Genomic DNA, 12,565 nt, shown 5'->3' on the forward strand with positions numbered 1-12,565 from the left:
ACTCACTTTTCAAGCAGAACAAGGGTAGCTCTCAGTAGATACAGCAAGCTTATTGGAGGTTTGATTTTAGTGCAAGGGGCATCCATTGACGTAGCAGTTTTCAGATTGGATGAGTACTTAGAATTTCTTTATTTTCAATGATTGGAATGATCGTAATTTAGTCTTCTTGTACAGCAGTTTGCATAATCACACTAGTAGCATGCCATAACTTCTTATTTTCACGGAACTCTCAAAGTGGTGATCTGGATAGTCACTGTCAGTTCTTACACACAAATGACCATTCCTCCATAAAATCAAAATTTCATTATCTTGTTTTAGTCACATGTCCCTGTGCAACAATGGTTGAGATTCTCATCTGTTTCTTTGCTAACAAACACATAATATTGGGTGCCAGGGTGGCTGGTCTAATCCCATAAATTACAGTTTGCTACATACATGAAAAATCAATTAATTATATAGAGGAGAAGGAGGAGAAGGTTATTAGCACGTGCTGATACAACGCATTGCCACACTCACCACACGACAAGCCAACTCAGGATCCAGATTAGGACCCGAGTGCAGCCATGCAATGGGTGACACCTCAGCACCACACTAGTTCAGATGGAGTGGAACAGCGTGAGGTTTTTTATGTTGGCTGGAGTGCCAAGTCTGTCATCAACCCCCAAGTTTTTACCTGCAGGTTGGAGAGCCTACATGCAGGGCTGGATGCAGATTAACGTCATACTCAGTACGGAGCAATTGCAGGTTAAGGGCCTTGTTCAAGGGCCCAACGAAGTAGAGTCATTTTTGGCATTTATATAAATATGAAAAATGGCTCAATATAAATCAAGAGATATTCTGCTTAGAATATACTGTATAATGCACTAGTTAGACCACATTTGCAGTGTTGTGTGTAATTCTGGTCACCATACTACAAGAAAGACACGACAGCATGTGAAGTTGTGCAGAGAAGAGCCACCAAGTGCATCCCAGGACTTAAAGACATGCCGTACTCTAACAGAGAATTATACCTGTGTAGTCTCGAGCAGAGGAGACTGTATGAGGACCTAATCCAAGTCTTCAAAATCCTCAGAAGACAGTAATAAAGTAGTTCTAGCCAAATTCTTTTGGCTTAAAGGTGAAACACATACTCAAGAATATCCATGCAGGTGGTGCAATGGTGGCACTGCTGCCTTGTAGTAAGGAGATTATGGCTTTGTGTCCGCTGTCCTGTGTGAGAAAAGCACTATATAAATGTAAGGAATTATTACCATCAGTGGAAATTAAGGGAAAAGTGCATTTAAGAATGAAACCAGAAAGTGCTTCTTTACACAGAGGTGTGGAAATCTGGAACAATCTACTGAGCCATGTAGTTGCATCAGAAACCTTAACATCCTTTAAGAAGTATCTGGACAAAATATTGGAGCTTGATGGAATAAATGTTCCACTCTAGTTTGTCAGGTTTCTTATGTTCTTATGAAAATATGGAAGAGAAATCATTATACTATATTTGACACACACTAGGGCACTGAGGTGTACAGTCTCCCTCAGTTGTAAGGTTTAAGTGCAAATTAGGTAGTTACTGTATGCTGTAGAAAAAAATATCCACCTCTCATTTTCATATTCACTTAATCCAGTTCAGATCAGCATACTGCCATACTGTTTTGGGTTCAAATCCCATCTAAGGCAATGACTATGTTTGATTTTGATGTGTTCTTTGTTTTTTTTAATTGCTGCTCTGATTTTGCTCAGTTTCATTGTCCACTTTATATTGCCACACAACAAGTGTAGGTGTGTGAGTTAGTGCCATGTGATGGACTGGTGTGCCATCCACAGCTGGTGCCCACAGCTTTTTAACAAGGGCCTTCAAAATTTTGCATAGCTTAGGGCCTCACCAAGTCTAAACCTGGCACTGGTGCCTGCCTGCTCTCCTTGCTGTTGGGTTTGGTTGCAGACTCCCAGGGCCTTGAATTGGATTAAAGAGCTCTGAAAATGGACAGATAATATAGAAAGAAAGAAAGAAAGAAAGAAAGAAAGAAAGAAAGAAAGAAAGAAAGAAAGAAATACTGACATTACATGTTTCTGTCAACTTAGTGCAGATTTCACATGCTGAAACTTTCAATGTTAGCTATCACAAGATAAGAAACTACATTGGACATAAAAGGAGCTCTTTTAATATCAGGACTGGCCACATCTCAATACCTCCACATTTCTTGTAAATTAAAAAGTAAATTCTTGCAGAATGGTGACATCTACTGGCATTCTTTTTCATATTGGCATTATTGTTTTTCTTGATTCGCTTTGGGATGGTGTTACATTTTGGTGCAATGGTGAACTTTGCTGCCCTACATGTCCAAAGTCCTATGTTAAGCGATCTGAACCAGTTATTATACTGGCTACCTTTTGACTCTCATACTTCACTGTTTAAGTAAACATACATGATTCGATGGTCAGTTACAGATAGGAGATGTACATGTCATTGGGTGTGTGATCTGCACAGGAGGAATAGCAAAACATGAATTGCCAGTGATGTACTATAAAATTCAACAAAAAGGTTTTAATATAGACAGCATACAACAGTTGGCTGGTTTACAGGATGTGGATCAAGATATAAATCACATAGTTATTCCAATTTTATTTAAAATGCATATATCACAATAAAAGTAGAGAAAACCCCTCCAATAACAAGACATTTTCTACTAGGGTTAAGGACTGCTGTTGTATAACTACCCAACTAAAGAGATTACAATATACAAGCTTTCGACACAACTCAGGCCCCTTCTTCAGGCAAGATGTAATCATTACATCTTGTCTGGTTACATTTAGCAAGAGGAAAATTCCTATCAGTCGAAGATGCCTTACCAATTAAAAGTTTTTTGAATTTGTGTCATAGAGCATTGAAATATAAATTGCTTTTGGAAGCATTATAGTGGAACTTATATGATCTGGCTCAGCTAAACAGTTGAAGCTGAAATGGTTGACAGGTTAAAATAAATATTTATATTAAAGTTTCATTATGTGCATCTTTAAAATGGAAACTGAAAAATTGTAGCCAGAATATGTGTATTTGTGGGTATTTATTTCAAATTCTGAAATCAGTTCATGGGAATCTTTATGTTGGGAACAAACATCATAATAAGCAGACACAAAAAAGTGACTGTGAGTTAAATGTTAATTGAAATTTTTAAAAAAAGTACCTTGGAGTCCTAGAATCTGCTCGTCATGCTATCTGAAAATATATCAGAGAGAAAACGTAATTGCTTGTAAATTGAAGTAAAATGATATTTATGAATTTTCTTTGAACAGACTTTAAAGAGGAGCGATACAAATAAAGAAACATCCTACAATTACATTTTTTAAAAAGATGGGACTTGGTTGAAGGATTTAACGGTCCTCTCCGCAGAACGCCTGATGGGGCGGGACTGAACTTAGGTGGGCGGGGGCGCAGCTCAGAGGGGCGTGCACATACACAGGCGGCTTTAGGATATCAGACCCGCCCATGTAACGTTATATTTGTTGTTGAACTTTAATAAAACGTGAGTTGACTGCTCCACAACAGAAGATGGCAGTAATTCGTCGCGAAGTATAAATTCAAAGAGCGCGTCCACTCGCGTACTGTTTGACTCTCAGCGTACGCCGTAGTTTAGAATTGATCTACGTAATCGACATGGCGGCCGCCTTGAGAAGTCTTTCAGGTCGGTATCAAAGAAATGTGTACATGCCTGTTATCAATACATAGCGCTTATTAGTCTTTAACTTTTAGTATTACAATTACTATTGTACGCTAAAGAATGATTGACGCATACGTTTTTAATTGCATTGTTTTACGCCAGTGTTCAGTAGAGGGTTACAGTATTGAAGCTGTTCCCATTTTTCTGACATTTTCACTGCAATGGTCTGTTTCAGCTGCAGGCAGCAATCGATCATATCAAAACAATTTAAAATAACGTGTGGGTTTCACTTTAATTGTGATTTTGTATTTTTTTTAAGCAAGTACGTAATATTAATGCCCATAAGGTAATGACACTAGCCCACCTAACTACTGTCAGCAGGCTGCTTTTCTGAAATCGATTTATTCGAAACCAAGAAATTAGGCGCACGGAACATCTGTCTATTCATAGTAAACAAATAATAATGTATCAAAATGTTCAGATTTTGAAAGTATTGTTTCTGTAGACAGCAGATCGCATTCAAAGCGTAGCAAACACAATTGTTGCGGAAAGCAAAACAAATCCAGAATTATACAATGGATATAAACCTTTTTTTCACTAAACAGTTTCTGATTTGTTTTCACCTTCTTTGTGTAGATTACAATTTTGCATTAAAGTTTGAATACGTTCTGACAGGATTTCTCATGGTTTCCTTGTTTTTATCACGCAAAATATGCCGTTTTGGCAAGGGTAGGTAGACTTTTTATGTCCACAGTAGGCGAGTATTTGAAAAGTATTTTGCAGGGTTAAAATATTCATCTAATTTCTTTTTAAACATACATTTAATTACAGTTTTTAATTGGGTTTGAAATAGCACCTTCTATTATTCCATCCATCCATCCATTTTCTAAACCTGCTTGTCCTGACCAGGGTTGTGGGGGAGCTGGAGCCTGTCCCAGTAAGCATGAGGCGCAAGGCAGGAACAAACCTGGGCCTGGACATCGGGCATCACAAGGCGACCACACACTCTCACCTGTCAGCGGCCAGTTTTAATATTACCACTCCACATAATATGCATGTCTTTGGACTGTGGAAGGAAACTTTTAAAATGTACACTGCTAGAAAGACTAAGAATAAAGTAACATAAAAATGTATGGTCTTAATTCCACCACACTGTGTGCATTTGTAGCTTTCTTGTAATTGATCAGTGATTATTTTCACATGCAGTTAATCTCAACATTATTGGCAGAAGCTCCGTGAAGTACTTACTTAGATGTCTTCCCTCAGACTATCCATCCATTATCCAACCCGCTTTATCCTAGCTACAGGGTCACAGGGATCTGCTGGAGCCAACACCAGCTAATACAGGGTGCAAGGCAGTAAACGAACCCCAGGCAGGGCACCAACCCACTGCAGGGCAGGCAATTTAGAATCGGCAATGCACCTAACCTGTATGTCTTTGGACTGTGGGAGGAAACCGGAGTATCCGGAGGAAACCCACGCAGACAAAGAGAGAACATGCAAACTCCACGCAGGAACCCGGGTCTCCTAACTGTGAGGCAGAAGCGCTACCCACTATGCCACTGTGCCGCCCTCCCTCAGACTAGTCGCTACAATACAGTATCAGCAACTGACAAAAAAAGTATAACAAATACAACAGTAAAATTGTTTTTAATTTTTATGTACTATACACAGTTGTGCTTTTGTGAATATGAATTGCTGTCGAGTGTCCTTATGACCGTTGATTAATAACCATTGCTGAATCAAGTGCTAAAGGTCCTGTGCTATTTTTCAGAACAGGGGTCCCAGGCAGGATGACCAGGGTCTTTAATGGTTTGCCTTTTGTACAGCAGCTTGAACATCCAGAACAGAAGACACTTGTTAGCCTGTGATATTGTGCACTAACTTCACCACCCAGTGTAGTGCTTTTCAGCCCTCGGCAGAGTGGGTGCCGTACTCGGTTGTTGTACAGTCAGTGAGTGTGGGTTGTATATGAAGGGCTGTTAGATAAAATTTTGTTGAGAAATTGTCAGCATCTACAGTACCTTCAGAAAGCATTCAGATCCTTTCACATTTTGTTATGTTGCAGCTTTGTTCTAAATAGTTAAAAAAAATATTCCTCATCAAGTAATACTCAGTACCCAAGAATGACAAAGCAAAAACAGGATTTTAGGAATGTTTTGTGGATTTACCCAAAATTTAAAAAAGGAACTATTACTCATTGATGGAAGTATTCGGACTCTTTACTTAGTACTTTGTTGAAGTACCTTTGAAAGCGATTACAACCTGGAGTCTTCTTGGGTAGGACATGACAAGCTTCACACACCTGGATTTCGGAATTTTCTGCCATTTTTTTTTCTCTGCATATCTGTGGAGACCATCAGTGGACGGATATTTTCATGTCTCTCCAGAGATGTTTGATTGGGTTCAAGACCAGGCTCTGACTGAGCCACTCGAGGACAGAAGTTGTCACAAAGCCACTTTGGTGTTGTATTTACTTTGTGCTTAGGGTCATTGTCTTGTTGGAAGATGAATCTTCAGCCCAGTTTGAGGTCCAGAGTGTCCTGAAGCAGGTTTTCATTAAAGATATCTGTGTGCTTTGCTCCATTTGGCTTTTGCTCAACTCTCACCAATCTCCCTCTCCCTGCCGCTGAAGATGTTGCCACCACCATACTTCAGTGGTGAAATGGTATTGTGCAGGCAATGAGCAGGGCCAGGCTTGCTCCAGATGTGACACTTAGGACCAAGACCATACAGTTCAACTTTGGTTTCATCAGACCAGGGAATCTTGATTCGCATAGTCTGATAGTTCTTTAGGTGTCTTTTTGCAAACTCCCAGAAGGCATTTGTGTGCCATAAAGCCCAGGTTAGTGGAGTTTTGCTGTGGTGGTTGTCCTCCAATCTCTACACAGGTTCTCTGGAGCTCAGCCAGATTGACCACTGGGTTTTTGGTCATCTCTTTTACCAATGCCCTACTCTTATGATTACTTGGTCTTACCAGGCAGCCAGCTCTAAGAAGAGTTGTGGTTGTTCTTCCATTTAAGAATTCTAGAGGACACTGTGCTTTTGCAAACTTTCAGTACAGTGGGGAATTTTTTGTAGCCTTCCCCAGTACCTCAACACAGTTCTGTCTCCCAAATTCTACAGAGAGTTCTTTTGACCTCATGGCTTGGTTTCTGCTCTGATACACATTGTTAAATGTGAGAACTTCTCTAGAAAGGTGTTTGCCTTTTTTCTAATCATCTGCAATCGATTAAACTGACTGCAGGTGGACTCCAAACAGGGAGTAGAAACATCTCGGTCATGATCAACTGAATGGGATGCACCTGAGCCAAATTTCAACTGTCATAGCAATGGGTCTGAATATTCCTAAGTCAAATTTGAAGATGCATTTTATTCCCCTTCCACTGATTATATAGCTTTCATTCATTTTTAAGCCTGCTTTTTCCATTCAGAGTTCAGGTTTGAGAACTAACACTGCAGGTAATTATTAACAATTGTCTGCTGTGGTCAGGTTGGGGAGAAGGCACTGGTACAGCATGTTGCCGCACCCACCACACAATGAAACGGCTCGGGATCCCGGTTGGCGACACACCCCAGGCAGACACTTCGTCCAGTCTCACCCACTGGAAATGACCCTCTTTCTGCTGCAGCCAGGTGTTACATGGACATCCCCTTGGCCTGGTCCAGCCACTCAGGTCCTCAACAATGAAGATCCTGCTTGCCAGATCACCCTCAGGGAATCGCACCACATGGAGATAGTCCTCAAAGGGAAGGTCTACAGGACGGTAGTGAGATTGGCTGTTATATAGGTTGGAGACGGTGGCACTGACCAGAAAGCAGGAGGCAGAGCTGGAGGAGGCAGAGTTAAAGATGGTAAGATTTGCATTGGATGTGACGAGGATGGATAGGATTAGAAATGAGTACATTAGAGGGTCAGCTGAAGTTGGACGGTTGGGAGAAAAGTCAGAGAGACGGGATTGTGTTGGTTTGGACGTGTGCAGAGGAGAGATGCTGGGTATATTGGGAGAAGGATGCTAAGGATAGAGCTGCCAGGGAAGAGGCAAAGAGGAAGGCCTAAGAGAAGGTTTATGGATGTGGTGAGAGAGGACATGCGGGTGATGGGTGTAACAGAACAGGATGCAGAAAGATATGGAAGAAGATGATCTGCTGTGGCGACCTCCAAAGGGAGCAGCCACAAGAAGACTTCTGGAATAGGCCCAGGTATTCCCCAAATCCTGAACTGGCAAAAACAGATAGGGAAAATGTCTGGATGTTAAGTAATTTAAAGTTTATACATGGTAGATAACTGATTAGTAATGTGTCATCATATTATTATATATAAATTATATTATTATAAACTGTACATTTGCTTATTCAACCCTGAATCTTAGGGAACAAGGTGGAATGAGGATTATGATTATTTTATTACTATAAAGGCTTTATTTTACTACAGTTATCTGCCTTCCTAAGATCACAGTGTCAGTGAGGAGGCTGTCTGCAATCCTGTAGATTCAAGTACACCTCCAGGCCTCACAGCCTGCCTAGCATTTTAGTACACAATCTTTAAGCTCAGAAAGCATTACTCAGTACTCTCGTCTAAACTGCTCCCCTCTATTCTGGCATCTGTGATTAGTTTTTAGTCAGTTAAACTTTGGATAATTTAACAGACAGTTCAAATCTAGGAAACAGAAGGTTAATTTTACAAAATCATGCACTGTGAAGAGGATGGACAGGATTAGAAATGAGAACATTAGAGGGTCGGCTCAAGTTGGACTATTGTGAGACGAAAGTCAGAGAGGCGAGATTGCGTTAGTTTGGACATGTGCAGAGGAGAGATGCTACGGAAAGAGCTGCCAGACATGAAGAAAAGAGGAAGGCCTAAGAGAGGGTTTATGGATGTGGTGAGAGAGGACATGCAGGTGATGGTGTAACAGAAAAAGATGCAGAGGACAGAAAGATACAGAAGAAGATGATCCGCTGTGGCGACCCCTAACGGGAGCAGCCGAAAGAAGAAGATGCACTGTATATAATATTACATCAGATTCTGCGTGTCTCTTTAGTGTAGATGAAGTGCAAACTACTTGACTCTGGAGTTGGCATTCAGCTTTTTATAAGCGTCATTTTAGTTTAGCATAGTATGTTTAACTATATTAACTGAAACTATTACTGGTAAAACGGCACATTTTCACAGGGTTGTTGCAGCATATTCATGATTTTATAAGTTTGTTGTAATTATGCATAACAAAGAAAACATTTAACGTCTATTAACTATTTGGAAATATGGAATACATGCATTTTACCCAGGGTTACACATTAGTTAGCACTGCTGCCTTCTAGAAAGACAATACTGGATTCAAATCCCACCCCTGGTCCATATTTATGAAGTTCACACATTTTCCTCAGGTCTGTTTGAATTTACGTCTTGCATCTCCAAGACTGCTTTAAGAATATTATTTTACTCTTTAATCCTTCCTTTTTCCACTTAATCTATGTGAGAATCATGGGGGTTGTAGCCTCTTCCAGCAGCACTGAATATAAGGGAGGGCATATTGTAATAACCATTAGATACTTGCCTCTTGGACATTAAGGAGGAAAAAAACAAGGTAGTAAGGAAGAGGCTGCCATTATCATGTTGAGAAAAAATATCTTTTAATGTTAAAACTCAGAACAGATAATGACATGGTTGTTTTCATTGTGTACCAATTTTATTTTGTTCTCAGCAGTGTTGAGACCCCTCATTTCTGTGGCTCAGAGAAGTACATGCAACTTTTGGCAGAGTGCTTGTAAGTTTTCTACTTTGAATGTTGGCTGTCATCATAGAACTGCAATTCAGCACTCATTTCAGCCATCAATGACAGTTTCAGATCATTTGAAATGTTCACCCAGCATTTTTCCAAGGTGAGTTTGAGATTTTTGAGAATTTACATTGAAACAAAGGTTGATGCTGCACACTGAAGTTTTTTTTTTTTTTTGGCTGATGTTACATGGGAGCTGAGATACAAAGTTCTTGTATTTTAATTGGATATATCAGATGATTTTAAAGGGAAAAAATCAACTGTACATAATTGTACAGAATTATTTTAAATATATTTAAACTAGGGGGCCTTGTTGAATAGATTAACTATACAATACATACCTGTACACACCACCCATTCTATTTGGAATACCATTCTGTTGTGTTCTGCAAGAGGAGTTTACACAAGGAAGATATTCAGAATAATAACACCACAGATGATTTTAAATGCAGACGGTGAGGAAATAGCTTATCATATGAGTTTGAACTGAAAGGTTGTCCTGTTTGTAAAAACATTATGTACATTTATCAAAATTATGCCAGAATGCATAAAACACTTTTGTTACTGTTCCTATGCAGGCTTGTGAGGCGCTTTTTTTTTGGTGACAGATTGGCATGTAGTTGCCCAGGGGCAGAGCAATTAACCATTAGTAGCCTTTGCATCAGAAGTGCCATTTCATTGCTTTCTGTATCATTTGAAGATGCAACTGCGCATAGATCAATGGAAGGAGACTAAGGGCTTGCTTAAGAGATTGTGTCTCTCATGTGGCCAGGGAGGTCCTTGTAATTTACAATGAAGAAGTGTAGGATGAAGGTATCTGCCTTGGCTGTTTATGCAGGAACTACTGTGACCTTCCTAAACCCACACACAGGTGGAAAGTACAAGGGTGGTTAGTTGAGTCAGTAACTAATGTGATTACAATGGGATTAAACTGTAATATCACAGGGAATTGTAATTTTAAAAAAAGACTACAGTAACATGTTAGTACAACATTACCCTAAACTTTAATATAGTTAATGTAAATAACTTGTGAATCAGATGATAAAACCAATTATTTGTTACACAGAAAGGTCATTGTTCAGTTTATGGGCAAAGTTGTTTTGAATGCAAAATAAGTCATCAACTTAAATCGGGGCAGATCTGTATACTTAGGTTACTTATAGAAATAACTTAATTTGTGAACATTGAGTTTATTGCTATTTCACTACAGTCACTCTAGTCCGTATGTTCCTCCATCAGCCAAGTGGGTGCAGGGGTGTACTCTGGTGTAGGCTGTCATCCTGTCCAGAGTTGTCTTACCCCTGCTATTGCCAGGTTAATCTTCCACTCCCTGCTACACTGTAGTGGACTATAAAAATGACTGAATAAATCTGAAAACACACCCTGTTAATAGTTTTGGCATATAACAAGTAGAATTATACATTATGTAGGGTGTCCCAAATATCAGGTTTTAATAAGTGGGTAGAATTTAAGTGATGAAATACATTATAATAATTGGCTTTAACGTTTTCTATTTAGGCACCAGAAACAATGTAAAAAAAAAATTGGATAGGTTAACTTGCAAACTGGTATCAAAGACAGTTTTTGTCTTCAGTTTCTGTGTTGGCTGTTGTGCAGTACTTCTAAGTCCACCTTTGCCCAGCAAGCTTTAACATTGTGTTGTGTAGCAATGACTGATATCATGGTACTAAAATGAGGCTCTTACTCCTGTTATTCCATGCATTTCACTCGCGTGAAGTAACCACATGTGCCTCTCAAGTTATCTGCAGTAGAAAACAATTCCCAAAACTTAGCATGCCATCTTTGAAGGGCATAAAGAAAACGGCTGAACATTTTGCTTGTGCCACTAATTAAATCTTTGGGGATAGGATGTTCGGGCACTTACTGCCTTATTTTGTACACTAGGAAGTTCAGCTTGCCCAAGCTCAACAGTAAAAACTAATTGTACCTTGTAGGCAAACAAAACCATGTGTATATGTATGTATATATATATATATATATATATATATATATATATATATAAATAAATAATAATTTGGGATTAACATAGCTGATCATGGTCTTATTAGAAATTGCTGACCGTTAACATGTAATTTTTATTTCTTTCCAGTGTTGTTCCTCTGCTTCCAAATCTTCTTCAGCAGCCATCCAGGCATCTTACCTACTACAGCCTACGTAAAGGGAAGAGGAAATCTGTGAAGGCTGTTGTCAAGAGGTTCCTAAGGCTGCACTGTGGCCTTTGGCTGAGAAGAAAGGTGTTTTTTTTTTTGTTGTTGTAGTAACAGACCATTTTTGCTTAACCGTGTTCTGGTGAAGAGTGTAGTTCACTTACCAAAAAAAAATAAATTAAAAAAAAAAAAATTACAATGACTGTGTAAGTAAATAAGTCTCAAACTTCATTTTGCAGGCTGGCTACAAGAAGAAACTTTGGAAGAAAAAACCTGCTCACAAGAGGCGGCTACAGCAGCATGTGTTTTGTAACAAAACACAAAGTAAATTGCTGGACAAAATGACCACATCTTTCTGGAAGAGGAGGAACTGGTTTGCTAATGACCCCTACCTTAAATACCATGATCGCCCTCAGCTGAAGGTTTAAATGGCTTTGGTTCTTTTGATAGTATTCTCAGCAAAAACAGTGATTTATATAATCCCTTAATAAAAAGGAACTTACTGTGTATTTAGTTGTGGATATTTGCTGAAAAATTTGAATCTGCCATTTGAAACAACATTGCATAACTAAATCAAAAAAGATTGAAATAGTACATTTTACTGCAATGATTCTTTACATTCCCACAAAAGGGTCACTCTGGGACTCCTAAGAAACCTAGTCACACTGAAGTGGGTTTATCAGCTAGACATTTGTAATTCTTGAAGTGTAATAAAGTTACCATTGTATATAGTCCTTGTCTCACCAAGACAAGCAGTATGATACACTAATAACAGTACAAATCTTAAAAGCTAATGGTTTAACTAAGCAGCAGTTTCAAATTGACCACCATCTCTGTTGTATGTTCTATTTTATGTCAATTAAGTGACAGTTCACAGCTTGTTCCATAATATAACTTGCATTGCAATGGTTTCAAGCTTAAAGTCATAAGTTACCCTATTTGCTGATATTACAAACTCCTGTGCTTTAAG

General features: G+C 39.1%; 1 protein-coding gene across 2 annotated transcripts; it reads left to right on the forward strand.

Annotated features, from left to right (window-relative positions):
* The first annotated feature begins 3,566 nt into the window (after positions 1-3,566).
* On the forward strand, positions 3,567-12,327 carry mrpl35 (mitochondrial ribosomal protein L35). 2 transcript variants are annotated; one of them, XM_039751758.1, is made up of 4 exons: positions 3,567-3,674; positions 9,356-9,530; positions 11,538-11,682; positions 11,835-12,327. In XM_039751758.1, exons 1-4 carry the CDS (start codon positions 3,647-3,649, stop codon positions 12,021-12,023), a joined length of 537 nt encoding a protein of 178 aa, XP_039607692.1. In that variant the 5' UTR covers positions 3,567-3,646; the 3' UTR covers positions 12,024-12,327. The 2 variants fall into 2 exon arrangements, with proteins under 2 accessions (XP_039607692.1, XP_039607691.1); XM_039751757.1 differs by having other exon boundaries at positions 3,585-3,674; positions 9,353-9,530.
* The last annotated feature ends 238 nt before the right edge of the window (positions 12,328-12,565 follow it).

Source organism: Polypterus senegalus, chromosome 4 (genome assembly GCF_016835505.1).
Source record: "Polypterus senegalus isolate Bchr_013 chromosome 4, ASM1683550v1, whole genome shotgun sequence".
Lineage (NCBI taxonomy): Eukaryota > Metazoa > Chordata > Cladistia > Polypteriformes > Polypteridae > Polypterus > Polypterus senegalus.